Below are 22,647 nucleotides of genomic sequence, written 5' to 3' on the forward strand. Positions count from 1 at the left end.
CAGTCCCAAACCATGCTGCTGCATGCTTTTGCAGGCTCTGATTTTATCAGCAGCCAAAATTCAGCCTCTCCCTCAGAGGCCTCCCCTCTTCCCAACTTTCTACAAAGACAGCTCTTCCAGAAAAATCTCCCCAGACTATATTCCTTTCCTGCCAATCACATCCACAGAACACTAAAATTTCCATCCGTCTCTGGGCTGCCGCTCTTTTCTAGCTTTCATTCAACCACTATCATGTCCACACATGGGTCCCTCCCCATCCTTTTAGTTCACTTCCAAGAGCAGCATCAACACATGATTCCCCAGCAATCTTCCTTGGATCACCACCTTTCTCCTCCCCCAAAATGTCTTCTCCTTCTTGGACACCCAAGCAACCTGATACAGCGTCACCTACAGGAAATGACAGAGACCAACAGTGCAATACTACATGCCGGTATCTAATATCACACCAGACACAGAGGGATTTCTCTGGCCACCGGTGCAGATTCCCTTCTGACCCTGTTCTCTATCCCATCTCACATTCCATCACCACCACACAGCAGACCACAGACTCCCTGGACACTACCAACACCTATGGTTGTGCCCAAGAAACAACAAAGCCCTTCCATATCTCTGATCCTCACCTCTCTTCCCTCATTCCCAGCTCAGACTCCTTCCCGACTACCATAGCTTTATGCAAGAGCTTTATTTAGATTTGTATTCTTTTTGTGTGCAAACTCGAGTTCTCACCTAACCAACCCCTTCCTCCTTACTCAGGAAAGCATTTTTACAGCTGTATCTCTCAGTTACCCTAACTCATTCCAGCAATAACTTCTTAAACCTGTTTACTTTGCCATTCCCATCCCACTGGCCATTTGCTGTTTGACCTGAACCTTGACAGGTAAGGAGATGTCACAGCTGAAGAAGAGACACGTTCCGGAATTCATCAGCTGTCAGAGAGATTTGAGCAAAGGAAAGAGAAAATGAGATGTGTGAACAAATGACCAGGTCTTACCTCCCTAATAGAACCCTGTGGAGAGGGTTACAATATCCAAGTACTCTAGGGAAATAATTAATGATCCTTTCTTCAGTTCAGTCATGTTTCAAGAAGCAATCGCCTGAGTTACTAAGTGCTTGAGACTGCCTCTGTAATTGCGATGATTTATTTTATGTGTTATCCTAACTACAGCACTAGGTCAGGAGGACTTGTGCCTTATGGATGCCTTGAATTTTAACACAGCCATAGGAGGATTCAGAGAATGCGATCTGAAAGACAGACCACAGTAGTTCAACTGGGGAAAAAAGGAGTCTATAAATCTCCAGTATCAGAAATATTAAGGCTTCTGTTAGGTTTTTAATAAAATGAATCATATTTTCAGGTAATTTGAAACAGAAGTGGCTTACATTTTCCTCTGCTCCCTTGAAATGCAAGTGATCACAATCTAATGTTATTAAAGATCCATTAGGATTTATGTTCCAGTGTTAGTAACAAATGTGTAACTATCCACTGATGTAACTACCCACAAAAGGCAAAAAAGGAAAGAAAAGCTTTTCTCCCTGTCTTACGCCTCCATCTATCCCAGAGGAAAATCTTTCTCTTCAAAGCTCAATCCTTCTCCGCCACTCTGGATTTGTGCTGGCACAGCACAGTCATAGGCTCATGGGTTGTTGTATGACATACAGTTACAACCTTGCACATAGCTGCCCACTTGCCTTCCCAAGGAAATGCTGTGCCAAAGAATATTTTGTGAGGACAAATCTCCATGCTGAATGACCCTATGTAGAGGTCCCCTTGGGGGACCCAGCCTCTGGTCCCTTTACTTTTAGCTGCATAAGGCTCTAATGGCATAGAAGGACGTTGCTAGGATAATGAAAATTGAAAATGCAGTCATCACTAGAACTTTCAGGCTGTTTGCAGACCTTGAAGGCAATTCCCCTTTGCCCCCATAAACTGTGCCCCCACGATCACCGTAGCAGAAGCATGGCTAACCTCCAGTGCTATTTTGCCAACTGCTGTGCCTCAAGGTTAGCAATGTGGAGAACACGAAGCTAATTTCCAAGGTCACAATAAAAAACACAGCAATGATAGTAACTTTCACTCATTTGGTATTCAGGATGCATTTTTTCTGAATATCACATCACAAAATCAGTGCCAATTCATCAGGTTTTAAGCTTTGTCTCATTAAAAATTAGACTATGCTTAAAGTAAAATGCAATTTTTTATTTGATCTGATTAAAATGTTTCTGTACAGCACGAGCTAAGCCTCTAATTATCTGGTATCTCTATATTATCTCAATTCTTATTTAAATATAAGCAAATTCATAACAATTCATTTTGATGGACAACACTCATGTACTAAAAAGAGGTAAAGCAAAAGAAGTCAAGATGCTGAATGTCAAACTGCTAGGGCCTGAAAATGAAAATGTTTCCCTGTCCTGAGTGTGCCAGGAAAGTGAGAGCTCCTATGATATTTGGCAGCGATTTCCCCTGACAAAGCAACTTCCTGTGGCTTTAATTTTTATAAAAGCCCCAGTTGATCTAGAGTTAACTCCTTGCCCTTAACAATGCAATACAGATGAAGTTCATTAAACATATTGCCTAAGGTAGCAAAGGGAAGTTTTGCTATAGGAAGCACTTAGCATGCACGTGGAGAAGCAGAGAGGAAAAAAAAAAACAGGAACATAAAAAGGATTGGAACAAATTATTTGCTATAAAAGCAAAAGTGGTACGAGCATTTTGATATTACATGTTGTGCTGCATTAGCAAAATGGCCAACGTGAAAACTCCATACCATGGGAAGAATTATTAGCATATTAATCAATAGGATTTTTTTTTTAGCAGGCTGGGCATCCAGCTATTCGACACATCTTCTCCATACACGAGAGCATTGGAACACAGGAAACCTCAGCATTAACAAGTTACAAGAAAAACTGCAAATGCTTAAAAGATTATAGTTAATTTACACAGTATCATGGTAAGGCAGATCTTACAGCTTTGTTGCTATATCTGCTGGACTGCAAAACCCTCATCTCTTCTTACTGCAGGTAAGGCAATCTTTTCTACCATTCCACTATAATTAAATTACTAAATTGCCTTTTTTTTTCCACTCCTATGAGATATTCACAACAGAGTGAACATCAGACAAATTAAAAACTAATAGCATCTTAGAACAACAGATATATGTACAATTTACTGCATAGCCTTTGTCTAGTGCAAATATTTACTATTTTCATGTCACTCCAGTGAAAACAGTAGATGCCAATTGATTAACAGGTAAATATTAGCCAGTAAGCATTGTGAGAGCATTACAATAGCAGCAGACAGGGAAAATAAGAAAGACAAACTGTACCCTTCTTCCCCGCACAACAGAAATGTAACTTTTGTAACAGGGAAAAGATAGCCATATTAGCATGAATACATCAGTGTGTCTGTAACAGCTGAGGGTGGGAGTGGGAACAGAGGAGTTCCTGGAAGCATACAGCCACCCAGCACAAGAACAGAGCAATTCCCTCCTGCAGATGGCTATGGATCCCACACAGCTTAGTACAAATGCCCACTGCTCCGCTGTACAATTGGAGCATTCTGTGCCAGCATAGCTTCCTGCAAGGAAATGCCCAAAATGAAATTAAAAAAGATTGATTTTGAGAGGTATCCTGCAATGAAGGCTGTCCCTCTGAAAAAAATAACAGAGGTCACTTTTAAGAGTGCATCTGATCTAGGGGTCCCTGCATAATGCCCAGACTCCAGCACCAGCCCTGCTCTTTGAGGAGCCTGCTACAGCCTGCATATCTCACTCTCTCCATCAGCAGGCACCAGATTGAGTGCAGGGAAGGCAAAATGCACAGCACCAACATCTCTGAGAGAGAGGCACAAAAGTTTGTACAGGGCTCAGATGCCATCCCTGAGATTCAGGCTCTGCTTTGAAGTACTGAAAAAGAGATTCAAATTTTTCAGAAACTACTAGAGGAACAATTGGTACAGTCTGAAGAGATGTAAAGGAGAGAGGTGTTGCCACAGATGGATCATCAGCAGAAAGCAGCTTCTTTAGGTTACCAGCTGAGGCTGCGTGCAAATGGCTGGTTATTTCTCCAACATGAAAAAAGGTTCCATAAGTATATCGTGTAGGAGATAAGCTTTGCTTTCAGTAGGCTTTACAATCTACTTTATGAATACATGAACAGCATGAACATACATTGGCACTTATCTCTCCAGAAGAGAAAACTAGGGGACCACGAGCACCCTGAGCTTGTTGGTGGAGGAAGCCTGCCGTATCCTTAATGAAACTCTGGGAAAGACCCCATATATAAGACATCATCACCTGGGTTCCCAGTAGGGCATTGCTCACATTGCTCAAACTCCTCTGGAAAACCTTCTGATGGCAGTGATGGCAGTGATAAAGCAGGCAGAACAGTCCATACCTAACCCAGACCTGATGGACTTCTACCTCTGTGGGGAATGGCAGTAAAGGACTTACTGCACATGAAGTTTCAGTTAGAATCTACACATTTCTCTTTCACAGGTTCATTAAATCCAGGAAGAAAAAAAAAAAAAAAAAAAGGATCAATATATCTCTCTATAGGCACCACGTATGGACTGACTATTTAGACAGACTCAGTGTGTTGATTCAACTTGCGCATGGGGAAAAAAAGACAGAGTCAGTATAGGTTTCAGCTTTGTGCCATTCACACAAGGAAATCCAGGCCTGAATGTGGTTGGTTTTTAGCTCCAAACCTAAACAACAAGGCCTTGTATGTGAGAATTGAAAAAATCCCGACCCTTTTGTTCCAGCAAGCTCTGAGTTGCCTTCCCTTCACCATAACCCCATCAATTCTATTAGCTTGCTAAATATGGCCAAACAGCATATTTTGCAAGCACTTCATTCAACTGTTGTAGTTGTACCCACAGGTAAAAATATTTTTAATGTTTCTGTGGAGAAAGATCCCCTATTTGCAGTATCAAAATTGTTTGATAAAAAGACTTAGACTTACATTAATCTAAAAATGCAAGAGATACTGCAATATTTCAACCACATCAAGAAGGCAATGCATGCTTGAATTTGGTGCTAATGTCTCAAATTAAAGAAGAGCAGGTTCTTGGTTCTTCCCAGCACTGGGCTAAGCAGAAGTGCTGCTCCAAGTAGAGCCTGTCCAGGTCTGCTCCCATCATCTACCAGAGAAAATGGTGAATTAAGGGTTGGTGCTCTCAGTCTGCTGCTGCAAGTGATGCAATGTCAGACAGACTTTCAGGGGACAGAGCTGATGCATTAACACAGCCAAAACAGGATTTGGGCTGTACTCCTTTTCCTTGACCAAACAGGGCTGTGTAATTCAGCACTGTCCCCTGCTCAGGGCTCACCACAATACAGAGCTTGGAAATCCATCTGAGATTTGCTTTTCAGCAAGCTGCTCAAGGAAATACCACACACTATTCATGATCTTCCTGAGTTAGGTCACTATTATTTTCCAAGGCACCAAATGAGGCTTTTTCCTTTGACCAGCACCACCTGCTGCTCCCACACATCAGTGTTCCCTGTTGCACAGAGTGAAAAAAAGCTGAGAATGGCTTTTATTTTTTAGCATTTGCCACATGCTATCAGAAAGCATATTTGAGGCTGCGAGGTCATTGCTAATTTCCAATCCTTTTTCATGTTTCCACATGAAACATCTAATTAAAACTTTTCACCCAGTAGTTAAGATGAAATTCATGCATATGCACTTAAAACGTTATTTTCACATGCTGTGAATTAGAATATAGAAGGTGCTGCACACAGCAGTAGGAACGCTAATCGAGGAAGGAAAGGGGAATACCTGCTTTGATTTAGAGGAGGACAGTCAGCAAAAATCCCCTCATTGCCTGGGTTTTCATTCCTTTGCTCTTTGAGCTGCCACATGAAACCGAAAATAAAAATGAATGCAAGTGGTGTATTAACTGCTACCAAATCAGCATTCTCCACAGGTGGCTGTGTGCCAAGTTCATCTTGCAAAATGCCACCACCTTCCAAGGCTACAGCACGGCAGAAGTGTTAGACCCCAAGGGCTATACTCTGCTCTCACTGAAAAATACCTATTAATATCAGCAGGAGCTGAACTAAGCTTTAAAATGCAGGCAGGCACAGTGAGTGACAGAACGGCCTTAGCAGAAATGCAAGGTCGAGTTATCTTTCTTTGCTTGCTGTGGCAGAGGCTCCAACAACATAGGCAATGCCATATACTTTACAGCTGCCCTTCTTCACACTTTACACACTTTTTTCCAAAAGGCCCTCATTGCAAATTGACTGACTCTGGCAGAGTGGAGGCAGCTGAATAAAAGGGAAAGGCAGACTCTTCACACCCCACACTCCAGGTGATCTTGCCTGCAGGAGCAAATACTGACAAATGCTGCTGGCATTTATTCCAGTGAGGACCTGTCACAGGCCACCAGATGTCAGCAGAAAGGTAGGTTGCTCCAGCAGCTGGGAAGGGTTGTGATGTCAGCAATCAAAGGAGATCCCAGCTGGTGCAGAGCATCCTGCCACAGGAACCACACCACCTACTGCAAGAGCAGCTCTTATCACAGATTGTGCTCAAAACAGGAGCAAACTGAGTTGTGCAGACATTGTCAATTTTCAGGAAACATGGTTATCTGTTTAATATATGTCTCCTGCATTACTGGCCCAAATCTACACTGCAATGAAGCAGCAAGTTCTTCTTAAATATATTTCACAGAATCACAGAAACACCAAGGTTGGCAAAGACCTACAAGATCATCCAGTCCAACCACCCACCTATCACCAATTGTTCTCTTTAAACCATGTCTCTCAACACAATGTCCAAACGTTCCTTGAACATCTCCAGGGTCAGTGACTCCACCACCACCCTGCGCAGCTCATTCCACTGCCTGACCATCTTTCAGAGAAGTAGTATTTCCTAATGTCCAGCCTAAATCTCCCCTGGTGCAGCTTGAAGCCATTCCCTCTAGTCCTATCACCAGTTATATGAGAAAAGAGGCTGACTCCCAGCTCACCACAGCCTCCCTTCAGGTACTTATGACATCAGTAAGGTCTCCCCTGAGCCTCCTCTTCTCATATTGTGAGAATATGAAGAAAAAAAAAAAAAAAAGAAAAAAGGAATAAAAGAGAGAGAAAAAAAAAAAGATGATTAGAAGCCCTGAGTCCTTCTAAATGACTGTGATCTGTGGGCAGGCTACCAAATCTCAGACACCCTCTGGAGAGGACGATGTGGTATACAGGCATCAATTTCTAGCTTGGCAACATCTTTCTAGATACCTTCACTGTTTCATCTCAGCCAAGCCCACACTGTGAGCCATAGCCAGCTGTCTTTGATTGGTTTCAATTCCCAGAGAAAAGAGAGTAAAGTAAGGAATGACTCAAATGCTCTCCATCACTGACAGGTGAAGGTCAAATTATGTAAGCTGCTCCGAAAGTAATCACTCCTATTTATTTCCACAGAAACAACATATGCAAGTAACACAATAACACCACTTGATTGAGCAAATTCTCAATGAATTATTCAGATGGACAAAACTTCAGAACAATTTGTAAAATGAAGTTTTGGTGTCCCTAACTAGAGGGCTTAAACCTGAAGAGAATTGGAAGTATCTGAGCTCTACATTATGAAGAGGTAGCACGCTGTCACTATAAGGGTCAGCTCTGTCACCATATCTCATTCCCACCTCATGCCCGCATCCTTCTACCAAGTAGAAAACTAACCCCACTGGAAAACAGCCCCACCAAAAGGGTGTACTTGTTTTATTTTTCAGCTGGATTATCCCTTCTGTTCACAAGGTAGTACCAAAACGGCTGGCAACAAGGTGCAGGAGCAGGACTGGCTCAAAGTCTAGCTGCTTCCATCCTGCTGGAATGCCCAAACCATTTCTCAAGGATCCCAAAGCAATTCATCAACACTCATTAACTACCATAGGTTTTACAGCACTCCCTCAAGGTCCTACTGCTCAAAAGCCCTGGGTAAACAAAGCCACAGAGAAGTGATGGGACTTGGAAAAAATTACACATTAAATAACCAATGGGTCAAAAATAAAATCTAGGCACCAGGGCTCCCACCATTCACTTTTAGACTTTGCTAAACCTGCCCTAAACTGTTATCACTTGCCTTTTTTACCCCCTCCACTCTATTAGCTAAGCTATTGTTACATACAGGAATGAGTCACTGCCCCACACCAAAGAAAGCCCAGCAGGCAAAATGTGCATGTGGAATTTCCTTCTATACAAAGCCATTTAATGTTACAGAATAAATCAAAGAGTAACAAACTGGACTTTCTTTTCTTTTAAACACTAGACCAAGCATCTGGAGGAAAGAAAGTATTATGGGAATATAGAACTTGACTCAAAGGAAAAGAGCAAGTGTTGCAGTATCCTGCACATGCTTCCATACTGCAGTCACAGCACGTGTTGTGAGCACAGGCATGACTCGCCTCAATTGTATTTTTACAGGAATAAAGACTTTACCATCTCACTGCCATTTTGCACAGCTGGTAATAGAGCATTCTTCTCCAAACCTTGGGCCACATTTAAAAGATTCAACAAAAAGAATGTAAGCCCTCTTAAAAAATCGTTAAAAGGAAAAAAGTATTTTCCTTTACTGTAAGTGTTTCAAGGGGTTTAAACAGCTTTTCCTAGCAGCCAAACAATCCCAATTCTACAGCTGAGCCGGAGACCATTTCCTTATCTCTGTTCAACTTCTTCCATTTCAAAAAGATTCCTATGCCTGTACTTCACTGAAAAAATCCTAGGACCTGCAGAATCCTTTCCTTCTCAAAAGATAAAGAGGTTGACTTACCCAGAGCAGCTGATCACCTAAGGCTACGTATTCATTCCAGTACATGAAAGATCGACCTTCAGGAACATGGCACTCTCCGGAACACGACAGAACTAATCCCAGTCCCTGTTGCTCCTCATTCAGACCAGAAACTTGAACTTCAGCTTACCTCTGCAGCACGCATGCATGCCGATTATGCTTGAATCAACGCAGAGTGATAAACTGACAAACTCGCTAATAGACTCATTTTTTCTTGGCTTGTAGTTGAAAACTATTAAGTCAAAATTGCAATCATCTTGCCCTGGTATAGCTGCCTGGCTAATACTACAGGACCTAACAGACAAAAGGAAACAGCTTCATTTCTTCTGCTCCAATGACCTGTACCATCTTATGTCAATCCAAGCCACAAAAGTTCCTGCCGATGCTGTCTGTGCTATTGCTGTTACATGTTTGATCAGCAGTTATGCTGCAGATACAAAGCAGCCTCTGATATAATAGGAGGGAGCTAAAAGCAGTATATCAGCTCTCAAGGCCCCGGGTAGATTCATCCCAGCCAGAGCAGAGAGCACAAATGAGTTTTTTAAGAAGTGAAGCACAGACCTCAGATTGGACATCATTTGTTTGAAAGAATATTTTTCCATCAGTACCCCAATTACTGACTACCTCAGCAATAAATCAGTGTGAGGCTGTTCGTCAGGGTAACAAATACCACAGCTCTGGGCACGTACTGACACTCGTTCTTGTCTCTGTGTACAAGTGTCCACTCCATTAGATATGTGCACCCCAAAACAGTCTTGATGTCTCAGGGCTGGAATTTCCTCAAGAAATTCTTCAGTTGTGAGTAATCTATTCAACCCCAGGCTTTAAATCGTTAATCTCCTTTTGTAAGCCTTTTCACAGCCTCAGCCCCACCATTACCGTGCTTCAATGAGCAAACCATTCGTCTCCTTAATGAGAACGCTTATTACAAAAGTTAGTAGCCAGTAAATTAAGAAAACTGCTCTCAAATACCTCTTGTCCTTCAGAAAGAGTACCTGCCCTGCTATGATATAGCTCTTTCATCTTGAATTAGCTAAATCACAGCATCAGTGCTTTCAAGCTCCAGATATGTTCATGCTTTTAAACAGTATGTAACTCTTATTAACACATAAGTTAATCTGTAAAGGGATTACAAGGTGGATTTGGGAAACATTTCCCTACTGATGCACTGACGTGTTGAAATAGCCCCAGACTAAAATATCATTTATGCAGCTGAATAAATGAACTTGCATTCTTCAGTCAGTCTCTACACATCAGAGAATCTTAAACTTCTTTCGAATATTAGTAGTAATTTGCAGAAAACTTTTTCAGTCCATCTGATTATAAAAACAGTATAAAATAAGAGAATGTTTTTTCCCTATTGCTGAGACTGAAATACATTTGAGTTCTTTTACAATTTTTATAAAACAGTGACTTTATAAACATGTGGGATTATTTAATAGGTGCAACATTTCCCTGAAACAAAATTTCACTGCAAATACTGTGCAAACAGCATCAAGTCTCTCATACAGATGTTATTTAATGCTTAAAAGACATTCCAAAAATACTGTGTAGTGCAAATATGCCTCAAATGCATCTCAAATGTGTTTGAGCAAAAAGAACAGTAGCAAATTACTTCAAGTAGCTTTATGTACAGAGCTTGCTTTCTGTAACTGATGCTAAGCAAAATTTTCAAAAAGGTAGACATTCTTTCTATAGCCAAACATTTCAATTCAGATTTTTAATCTATTTTCTGTCAAATCAATTGTTTTAAATGACTGAATAGTTAAATAACGTAAAAATACAAATACTCCATTTTACATTTCCCTAGGCTTATAAGCACAACTTGCTTGTAATTATATTTTTAAAGTTATTTTAATCTATCCCATATTTGAAAATAAAATAATTTCTGTGCACCTTAGATAACCATTTTCTTTTATTTAATTGTCAGTGTGTTTTCACCTTGTAGGAATGGGACAGCTTAGATAAGAAGCCAAGCTGCCTATTTAAAAGCTTATTTACTACCATTTACTCATTAGCAAAACTGAAGTTTAGGAAGACTAACACATATGGCAGGTTCAGTGCCTTAATTAAGAACTTTATTGCAACACATTTACAAGTGAGAATGGGAAAAAAAACACTATAATTCAGCGTTGTTTCTTTTTCCCCTCAACAAGCCTATAAGCATTATTACTGTTGGAGCATTTTGCAAACACTATATTCACCAGAGAGAAGTTTGGCACTGTGCTGCAAAAACTTCCTTGAATTCCAATATGACTCTCTAACCTGTTCACAGCAAGCTTGCAGTGCCAGAAACAAATAAGCAGGTCAAATGTGCAGCTTGTGAACAAAACTTTATAAATTATAGGATTTTTTAAGATCTTTTTTTTAAGCAAAGCATAAATCTGAAGGGAAAAAAAAAAAAAAAAAAGGATAGCATTCAGGAAACTTTGAACCAAAGAAGTATAGTCTTTCTGACTTGGGTGCTTCAAGGATGAATTAAAAATGTATGCACGTATAAAATCACCATATGTATAGCCCGATTTTATGCCCTTCAAACCACATCCAAACTCAAGGAAGCCATTCTTCTTGACACCTAAGCTCCTAAATGAGCAGTATCCACCTGTGAACTACCCAGCTGACATGTATTTCCTCTCTCCCAGACCTCTTTCTCAGAAAAAAAAATAATTCTACTTCACTTCTTTCTGAACCAGCAACCCAAATTAATCCATGCTTCACTTGCCAGTTGTAGGCCATAGACCACAGTCCCCAACATTACGTCTTGAAGAAAGCAGACAGGTATTTGATCTGCTCCCAGACCTCTGCAATAAAGGAAGACCAGACTCTTTTGACTCTCCACTCTCCCAAGTCAAGATCTGTCCTCAGAGTCAGGTGAGGCTGGTCATTAGACCAAGGTATCCTACCCTACAAACAAGATGCCCACAGCACTCAGAGTGCTAGAGATAAGACAAGAGAAATTTCCCTAAGCAGCTCCACACTTCATCTGTGAGGTGTGATGAGCATGCTACAAATCACTCTACAAGAACACCACATCCCAAACTGAACACGTTCTTCTTCTAACATTTCAGCAGAACACAAGGGACTGAGCACTAAGCCGATGCCAATGAATCTGCCATCACTTCTGCAGCAGTAGGATGGGGGGAAGGCTGAAAGCCCACACAGAGACAGCACTCACTGCACAGCCTGCCCTGCAGTAGCCTGCCACATTGCTCCTCAGAAAGGAGCGGGAGCAGCTGCAGGCAGGAGAAGGCTGCCCAGAGCTGACTGCTGCCAGCACTCACACGCCAGAGCAGTCTCAGATGGGAAGGGAGGAAGGGAGGGAGAGGAAGGGATGGAGCCTCACATCTTCCTGAACGTTTATGACCAGGGCTCCCTAGGTTGTTTTTTTTTTCTATTGAAAGCAAAGTACTTGAGTAAGCTAAACTGAGAAGCCTGTGGCACACCTTGCCCACTTGCAGCTGTGCCTTCTTGGTGCCCATGCCCAAAGAAAGCAGCAAGCTTAGCAAATAACTCACACAAGAAACAAAGGGCGCATGAGGAATAACCTATGTTTTGCCCATAAAGGATCTCAAACAACTTTCATATCTCCTGGCACTTCCTAGGTCTAACGGCACACCCTTGTTCAAGAGCAGTAACTTCTTCATTATACCACTCAGCCAGCTTGACTGAGGTCCTCTTGAACTGGAGCCGCTCGCCCCCTAAATAGCAGCAATTGCAAAGTATCATACTTTTCAAATGAGAAGAAAAGCTGAGCGCTTCTTTCCTTTCCATTTATAGAGCTGTGCTGTAATCTGCATAGCTGCAGAACTGCAACTGACACCCTCTGCAGTGACTGGAGCAAGCAGCAAAAACACCACTGTGCTTTTGGAGTACCAGTCCACCTCTCTTCTATACCTCAGAGCCTGTAATCTTGCTTCAAAATCCCAAAACACAATTAGAAATCTTTCCTGGATTAAAATCTTCTTTACTTAAGCTTCTAACCTTTTAACTGCACTTTGCTGATATGTTTTGTAGATACATGGAAATTCTGCCAGCTGTCCACAGCTAGCGGATCATGAGGAGCAATTCAATCTCAGGGATCTGAGCCTGACTAAGTAATCTTCTCCTTTGTGCACACCTACTGATACAACTACATTTTTAACTACACAGGATTAGAACTCCTATGCTGCTGAACAGAACGGTTTGAAGCTCTGAAATAAGATTTGATTCTTCTCTTTTCCTTTGTACAGTCTTACTACAATAGGAAGGAGCTTGCAAATGAGATGAAAGTAATTATTTTCTACAGCATAGGTCTTTCTTCTGCTGTCCAGTGAGTAGTAAATGGAAGAAATTACATACATATTACAGCAAGACACATGAGGACAAGGTAGGATTTTTGTTGTTTCTTGAAGTTATTTGCCTGGGATTCTTTAATTGAACATGCAATCAGAACAGAAATCTTTACCAGGAGAATAAAAATAGAATACAATGTGCTATAAGCAGAGCAGTCATATTTTAGTGCATTTTCCAATCCAGTTACAAACATCTGAATAAGTGCTTTCGGAAGCATTAAACAGAGAAGTACTTTCTTCAGTGTGACTTTTGGTTGAAAGCACATATTTTTATGAAACTTCTGAATTCCCTACCCTTTTTAATTCACACTGAAAAGTACCACTCAATACTTCCTTCTAAAGCAGCAAAGTAATTTTCTTTAAGACAATGTAAATTGAGTACTTTAAGCACTTGTATACCTCACATACTATGTTACAACATCCTTAAAAAAAAAAAAAAAAGACAAATGCTTCATATTCACTAGCAGCAATTTGATGGAAAGCATCCTGAAATAACCTGCTATTTCATCATGCATAAGATATTTATAATCATAACAGACTTAGAAACAACATAATAATTTAAATGTGTAGGCAATTATTGAATTCAATGCACTTCAGAGATATGTAAACCACAGAAGAGAACTGCTGTAGTTCCATGACTAATGCGTGTCCTGGAACCTGACCATCAAGCTTCACTGTTTCAGCTTCCTAACCTAACAAGAAACCAGAAACAAACAAGAAAACTCAAACAAGAAACATCTTACTTGTTCAGTCTTCTCTGGTTGTTTTCTATCCGCCTGCAAAAACTGACAGTTTTCTCTCGCCAGCTTCTGGACCAGCTCAATTCGTCCAATGTCATCTCTCTCCTGAAGCTTGCACAAAACCCCTGCCTTAAGGGTGGGAGAAAGAGCAAACAGATACTTAAATCCACAGTCCCAGGACATGGCACTGCCACAGGATTTCAACCTTAAAAGAAATGCATCTGTTTGATCATATTTGCTGAACTCTGAGCCGCTTGCTGAGCACAGACTAACTGCTGCTGGGGTAACAAATCAAGAGCTGGGGCACATCTGACTCTCCAAATGTATCTACTCTGGAGGAACAAGGCAGGGCTAACTAAATCAAGTGCTACTATGTGTGACTGATACGCTGTGTTTTGTTTGTTCCTGTCAGCCTGTTTCCTGTTACATCAGAGAACAAGAGCAAGAGGTTAAAAACTCATGGGAAAGTTAGCCAGGAACGGCCCTGGAAAAAGAAGGAAGAGCAACGCAGTCACTCCTAAAAATAACATGCTGCAACTCCCAGCTCTGCCTCCAACAATGTTTCATATATTCAAGCTGTAGGAGTTAAAGTTGGGCAACATTTATTCTCCGTGTAACAAATTATACAGTTCAATTTTGTTTAAGGAAGAAAATCAGATTTTCTTTTAAAAAACATTATATAACTGTTTTTTTCTCTCTAATATTCTCTCAGTTATTCAAGCTATGCAGATAGCATACCACTGTAACATGCAGCACTGGTTGTTTTACAAAAATGCTATATATATAAAGACAGATTCATGCTTGCATACAGGTACGCCAGACCCATCCTTCAAAGTTAGCTGACAAGGGCTGAATTGCTCACAGCAGAGCTGATGGCTGACACAGCTTTTGCACTGAGAGCTGCATGGCTTTATTTGCCCAGATGTTTCCTGCTGGAAGAATGCATGCCTTGCAAGGGCCAGGCATGTGGCATGGCTACATTACTGCTACATGACTTCAGAAGCAGCCTGCAAATAAACCTTTTTCCTCCGCTCTTTTCTTTCTACTGCTCACCCTGAGTTTTACTAAATCGGTATTTGCTCAAAAGTCCATAAAACATCTTGCAAGTCAAAGCCAAAGCCCTAGGATGCTCCCTTCCTGAATCCAAAGAGCCATCCCTACTGAATTATTTGAAATTAAGAATGTCACATGCCTTTTTTGTACTCTACAGTAGGCATTTAAAATAGTCAGATGAATTGTTTGCTAAAATTCACATTTTTGTCCAGTCATACACACAGGGAGTTTGGGCCATTATCACAGACTGGCTGGGATCAGACATCTGCACTACACAGAGCTTTGGTTTCGTGAGGACACCAGCTAAAGCCAAACCTGCTTATTTCATGGCTGAGGGATGCTTCTAGCAGAGTGTAACATCTGTGTGCTGTAATCCCTGCAGGCTAAGAACAACTCAAAGTTTTACAGCCTATCAAATCCATGAAGATTTACAGACTCTCTAGATCTGGGCTATAACTACTGGGGAGGCACTTTTCACACCTCCGCCCAGACAAGTCAGGCCATGATCTATGAGAAGCAGAGACAGTTACAAGTCCTTGCACATCAAATGTCAGATGGACAATGAGCAGAAATGCCCTGTTCACTCTGCTGAACAAATATGTATCGATTCCCAGCGTATGAAGCAAAGCCCAAAGGTTAGAACTCTTATTTTAAGCTGAGGAAGAGGGATTTCTGTTTTGGGAGAAACAACTGGCTTCAGCATATTCAACTGGAAGGAACACTGTGGAGAAAGGCAACTTTCTGAATACATGGTCCTTGCTTTTCTTTGTATGTTCAGATAGAAGGTACTGCTGCTTTCTATGTGGATGAGCACCCAGCAAAAAAATAAACTCTCTGCCACTAATACTGCCTGTATTCAAACGGGAAACTTCTTTAGGGAATCCTATCATCCTGTTTCAAATAACCACCAAGAAGAAAGAGTATTTTTAAACATTCCCTTCCTCCAGCAGTCTTCTGGATGGTAAAAAGCCAACTAAAAAATTCCTGAGAAAGACAGAGTTCTATCAAGTTAAATGTACATGCTAGGCTCTAGGAGTAAATTATACACTTGAAAAGCAAAATGTTAAATATGTTGTTTTATAACTAAGGACAAAAATATCAGCCCTTCACTTTTTATTCTGATTTTTGCAATTATACCGATTTTCCACTATAAATCTTTCTGCCAAGTAATATGAGAAAGCATCCAGATCAGCTAATTAAGTAATCAATGACAACTTCTAAAAGCAGGTAGGGGAGATATTGTTAGAGTCTCATACAACCAGTCTTTTTCATTTGTCAATATAAATCTAATTTCCAAGAAATACCTTTAAAGCTGTTAAGGAAAAGGGTAAATACCGGCCACACTACTTGCACAGAGCAGTCTTGATTTGTCTTCTGTGCAGGCACACAGCCTCCAAAATCCTGCATGCCCAAATATTTCTGCTTAATCCTCCAATTCACATATACCAACCAAGTTGCAAGTACCAACTTATTTGAAGGTAAAAATTATGAAGTTGTATATTTTAACAGACATTAGTTTAATGAATGATAAAAAAAATACATGTAGGAGCCTTACAGGAAGACTTCACTAATATTTACAGTGCAAAATTACTATAATTGCAAGTGTTTCTAGAATATTTGAAATGGAATAAGAAAGTTTAATGGGAAGAAAAATGTACTAGTCACTTCTGAGGCTGGAAAAGGAAAGACGCTGACAATGCCTTTTTGCTTCTCAGCACATCCACTGGAAAATGTTCCCTCTGCAAAATCCTTAAATAAATATGCCAGGGTCGACATGGTAGTGACTTAAGGCATCCCTACGGCACGTTGTTTAAGAAACAATCTGTTCAAAAATCTCAGATTTTTTTCCAGACTTCCACCAGGTTTGTGCATTACCAAGGTAAGTCAATTCTGTGTCAAGCAGAGCAGTGCTTAGAGCAGGCACCACACGTTTAAATCTTGCTAACAGAAGAGATTTGTGTTGTTTGAACTGTGCAACTATGCCCTTTGTATCTGTTCTATGCCTCTGTATCTGAAAACATAATTATTGCAAGCTTCCACTTTGATCAGCCTGAAAACTAAATAACGATATGTCACTGCCTCAACAGATCTTTTACTGTGCTCCAGTCACTTGCACAGTCTCACTAAAGTGAAAAGAACGTTCAAACCCTTTACCCAAACTGTACCCAATGTTTGCAGAATGCCGTTTTTATGGGACTGACAAACAAATTAGAGCAACAGCTGCTTTGATAATGCCACTGTTCTATTCCCAGTTGAGTCCTTCAACACTTTCCTTAACTGCTCAGTTAATAATTAATTGTGAATGCATTTCAAATTCTTTCAAACTTCAGAAGCTGATTTGCAGCCGAATGAGAGATGAATAAATCAGTATTAACCACTCTTTTTCATTATTATCTGCCCATGTAATCCTACTAGCTGTCTACTTACAAGCTTTGAGCAACCAATGTAATCTTTCCTTTTATATCTCTTATATAAACATAAACAAGCACTTCCCCAAAATAGCAACTACATGGAATGTTCCAAAAGTAATACCTCCTATTTTATTATGTTGGCCCACAGCCTCAGAGGCAGATGTTGGTGGTATGAGAGTAGATGTTAAATAACAATATTCTAATAATATTCTGTTACACATTGTTGCTGCGTGACAGATGGCAGCAGTGGTAATCTGACAGAATGGCATTTGACATGGAAGTGTGAAAAAGGGCACCCACTGACATTCACTGATGCTTGCTGAATGGAGATCGAACGGTGGATGTGAGCACAGTGAGGCAGTGGGTTGTGCGTTTCAGCAGTGGCAACAGTGGTCATCTCCACTGATCCAGATTTTTACTAGTGCGGCACGCAGGCTCTTGTTTATCACTGGTGAAAATGGACAGCTAATGGTGGTGACTGTTGAAAAATCGTGTTTTGTAGCTCTATCAAAGAGTGTTACTATGCTCTTTGTATCTGTTATAATTTCCATGAAAATAAGTAGGAGGCATTACTTTGATGACAACATCAGTACAACAATCAAGCAAAACAGAGTATATCTGAAAATAATTAAGAACAGAAAAGAGCAGGTTGTTTCAGAACACCTTGCTCAAGTATTACTGTAATGAGTGTGGTAAATACCCAGTAAAGAGCTGACGTAAGAGGCACATACACATGGTCTCCATTCTGCCTGTGATTTCTGCCATGACCCACGCTGTCTACCGAAGCTTCCAGCAGACCCTCCTGTGCTTTAGAGCCTGCATCTCTAGAAGGGTTCAGGTACTGCTAACATGGCTGCATAGAACAGGGTTGCTCACAGACATCATTACATATCCCATCCCTCTCACACAATCAATCGTCTTTTTAGCTGGCAAAATCCAGAGAGAAGTCCAGAGAAAAGAGCTACAGTTTGTATTCATCAGGAGAAGAAATTGTGACAACAGGTGGGAAGCAAAAGATTTTCAAGAGGAAAAAAAAAGACAATTGATGATGCCAGGTAAAAGATGAATGATTGAATGAGCTAAAGATTAATCAAAAAAAGATTCACAGAATCAACAGTGACAAGAAATCCCGCAATAAATTACTGAAGAATGTAGTTTTATTTCTTCTGAGTAATATCTAGAAGTATGCTTTGGTTGTAAATGGGGGCAGTTAAGGAAGGAAAAAAAGAGGTTGTTGCTTACACTCAAGTGACTCTTAAGAATCTTCATTTCATTGCCTGTCTACTTACAGTGATTAAAATTCAATCAAAATGTCATATAATCTTGCCTCTTAAAACACAACTCATTTTATTTTCACATCTGGTATGTGCTATGTGTATCATTCAGAAAGAGAGAGAGAGTTTAAAAATGCTGTCTGATTTCAACATCATGGAATTAATTCCCAGGGTGACCATCAGTTTTATTCTAAATAGCCTTATAAGACAATATCCAGCAGACTTCTACTTCCTATATATCCCTGCTCAGATCATTGGGGGAAATCTATTTTCCAGTGCTAAAGAGCTATCAAAAGCAGATCCGTCAGCAGGTAGACCTGAAAAAGTTTCTACGATGCCATTAATCTTACACATTTACCTGAGCATCAGAGGCACTCTTCAGCTCTTCCAGCCTTCTTATTTCTTGACCACTGTGTTCCTCATTTTGATGAATTGCTAAAATAAGAAAGAGAATGTGTTGGAAGCAAGCATGTTCAAATCACAAGCAGCACCAAAGCAGCACATGGTCCATTTTAGATCAAACAGGATGGCCATTAAACCAACGTGGTTCCAAGTTTAGTTTTCTAATCAAGTCATTGAGTAGTTTTGGAAAAACTCCTGTATGGACTTTTTTTTAAATCTAGGCAGTAAAATGCAGTACTGAACAGTTATATTTCTGCTACTAAGTTATTTCTGATAAAGCAGTGGAATTTAAGGAACTCCCATCTTTTCTATGTATTATAACAAGATCCAGTGACTCACAAAGAATGAAAAACAGAAATCCCTTTATTTTCATTTAATTGCAGAAGGTCAACTCAGACTAAACAAAATAAGTAGATTTCTCCTTCATCTCAGCCTTGGAAAATTCTTTGTAAGCAAATTGATCTTAATCTCAACAAACACCACCATTACTCATGAGAGTCACCTACTCCATCCTAAGATATCTGAACCAGTCATCAGTCTGCACCTGATCTGCCACTGCTTGTTTGAAAGCAAGCATCACCAATCTTGCTTTGCCTTAAACTTACATCTGTAAAGTGAAGCTGCCTGGGATCTGACTGCTGAACAAATCAGCAGGTTAAACTGCAGCAGAATTTAAAGACAGAGAAAACCAAAATGTGACTGTACCATTGCAATGTATCCATGATCTACACTGGGAAATCAACAACCCAACAAAGACACAACCAGAATTACAGCCCCAAAAGCTCTGTGAAGCCTCTGCTTTCCTGTCCCAGGTTTCTCAAGAGGGTCTACACCATTCCACCACATCAGGGACCTGTGCAGCCCCTTCTTTTGTGACCTATCTTCCAGCCTTCCTCTTCCCAGAGCTGTAACTGCACAGGGCATAAAGTGTTCAGGGAATTGATACGCCAAAAACTGCTCGGAACAGCAGATAAGAGGCAGGAGAGTTTCAATGCCATAAGGTGCTAATGAATAAAAAATATTAATAAAATAATAATAATAACAAACGATTGAAAATTTCTCAAGTCTGCATAAGCAGAAATAGAGCATTTCCTCAACTCTCACTTTCCTGGTTTCTCCTACTCACAAATGGTCAAAACATCTCTTCAGATGTTGATGGCTAATCATGGTATTTCCAGGAACCAGCTCAAAGTAAATCTGTGGGTCCAGGCAGCCTCTCCTAGGCATGCTGTAACCAGCTGTGATGAGGAAATGACAAGCAGCCCACCATCAATTCCTTGTCACCATTACAGGTATCCCCTGCCCAGCACCAGCCCCTGGGCCTACTCTGACCAAAACAAGCTAGCCAACTATAGAGGAAGGCACACGCCATTGCTACTTTGGCTGTCAGAACAGCAAAGGGACAGCAGAGGAACTATTGACAACAGCAGGCTTGGAGGGCTGCAGGGAACTGCATCTTTCAGCAGGCACAGAGGAGGAGGGTGCACACTCCCAGCCTGCACAGCACTAATATGCTTGGATGTTGAACAATTTTAGTGTGAGAAATTTTAAAGCTGATGAGAAAATGGCCTTGGTTAGGACATATGCTAAACAAATCCATTTAAAAAAAAAAAAAGTATTTAAGTATTTTGTCAGCAATTTCACAGCTCAACTCTAAAAAAGCTGAAAAAGTTGATAATCCAAACCCAGCTCTTCTTGGCTGCAGTGTTGTTTAGACTGTTTAAGGAATGTAGGAAACAACCAGTAAATATTTTCTTATAGGAAAAAAAAAGGAAAGTCCCAGACCTCACACTGACGTGCTCCTGGCTCTCTTGGGAGAGAGGGAACAGTCAGCCTCTTTTTCATGAAGTTTCCATCACAAACTCAATTGTTGCATCTTCTCTGTCTCTCATTCAAACACGTAAGGATCAGCCATGGCTTGAGCCCTTCAGCTACACTCAGAGGGTGATACTTAAGAAATCACACCATCAGTATAATTTTTCCACTACAAGAATATAGCTCCTTGAAGGCTGAAGTGGCCACACCGGTGAATAACAATTCTTAATTCTATTTTGATGGTTCCAGTACAAAAAAGGTTACTACATATTTTGTATATAAAACAAAGAAAAAATAAAACAACAGAAATCTCTTAAATATTCCTATGTAGTTAAAAAACGTATGTTCACATGGGTCATCAGATGCAGCAAAAAACAAATTGTTGTATTTCCTCACCCAGTGCCATCTTACAGACAGCCCCTCGATTCCCACCCAGGAAACCAGTCTATGGCAGTGGCCTTGATACTGCTCCGACAGGCTGTTGTGCATGCAATACACATTCAGCCATAAAATGTAAAAATTCAAGGACAATTTTCCATTTACGGACAACTGGCCTTACATTTTTTAATAAAAAAGGCTTGACGTTGCAAATTCAGTCATAGGAAAAGCAACAGGAAGGCTAGGGTGGGAAGGGAAAGCATTTCCCAGGCAAGTGTTGATTCTGGAATAGTTCCCTAAAACTGTAGCATGTAACACAAAGAAGTTGTGAATTTTGAAGCTGGGCCACTGCCTTCACTGCCAGGATAAAACCTGCTACTGTCTTTGCCACATCAGTATCCCAGCACATCTGACAAAGCAGCAGTTCCAGAGAAAGGCAAAGGTAGTCTACCCTGATATGTTAGTGTCTGCTTAATGTTATGCTTGTGTTCAAACAAAAAAATGCAAATGAATGTGCAGTGGCCAGTTCTTTTTTCTATCTGCAGCACTTCTCCTCCTTTGGTCAATAACAGAGGTCACCAGGAATAAAATAAAAAGATATTAAAAGAGCATTAGCTTGTTAATGTGCAGTTCAAATGTGTCCATTTGCAAATTAGCCCAGGGAATTTCAGATGTTGATTTTTTATGATCACTTAAGGATCACAAGGGCCATTTTCTGATCCAAGTCCCTTGTGTCCATATGGACTGTTGCTGAGCTCTATCTAGAGGATTCCTCTATAAAATCAACACTGGAATTGAGAGTGCTTGAAGAAGGAAGCTTTGTCCTTTAACAATTTGACTTCAGCTCATTAAACCAACAGAAAAAATAGCAAAGAAGTAAATCATGCTGTATAGTGTATCAACAAGATCAATCATTGCAAAGGGGTTAGAAGGGAGAGGGAACATGACAACGACTGACATGGGAAATGAGCACAACCTTTGAGTCAACAGTACTGACTGCTGCTCTCCCCACTTTCTCAGCCTCATTTCAAAGTTTAAAGTAGATTTAAGACATAGGAAGAGAATTGCCTCCCTCAACAGCACTACAGAACACCAAAGGACTCTTTGCAGCTGGACCCAGTGTGCAGCAGTGTCCTCCCAGCACCCCACCTGGCTCTGAGGCTGCATGGCACTCTGCTCCTAGGTGGGCTGCTCTTCGTGGCCCCAGACCTGAAGGTAAACTGTGTTTGACTTTTAAAAGTCACATCTTACAATTCACACTATTGCATTTTGTGCTATTCAAATAGCAGCATCTTTCACCTAAGTGAAATTGGAAAGGACAGTTTAAAAAAAAAAGAAAGAAAAATCCACCCATAAAGCAACTCCTGGAACCCAAAGAATTCCAATCTTCCCAGAGGCTTTGCTCTATTGTGCAGCAGCCCAGCATTCTTCCTCTGCTATAAATGAAGTTTCT

At 40.6% G+C, this 22,647-nt stretch overlaps 1 protein-coding gene across 4 annotated transcripts in view; it reads right to left on the minus strand.

The window, feature by feature from the left end:
- The window catches only part of RAPGEF5 (Rap guanine nucleotide exchange factor 5), a 150,416-nt gene that overhangs the window by 69,707 nt on the left and 58,062 nt on the right, over positions 1–22,647 (minus strand). For 2 of the 4 annotated variants that reach the window (XM_052693721.1, XM_052693720.1), the window contains exons 8-9: positions 18,958–19,034; positions 13,865–13,990 (exon numbers count right to left, since the gene is read on the minus strand). In XM_052693721.1, the coding sequence (XP_052549681.1) occupies positions 13,865–13,990; positions 18,958–19,034 (203 nt within the window). The remainder of the gene's footprint in view (positions 1–13,864; positions 13,991–18,957; positions 19,035–22,647) is intronic. The other 2 variants (XM_052693723.1, XM_052693722.1) reach the window with 1 other exon arrangement.

This window comes from Tympanuchus pallidicinctus, unplaced genomic scaffold, assembly GCF_026119805.1.
Source record: "Tympanuchus pallidicinctus isolate F22 unplaced genomic scaffold, pur_lepc_1.0 scaffold3, whole genome shotgun sequence".
Taxonomy (NCBI): Eukaryota; Metazoa; Chordata; class Aves; order Galliformes; family Phasianidae; genus Tympanuchus; species Tympanuchus pallidicinctus.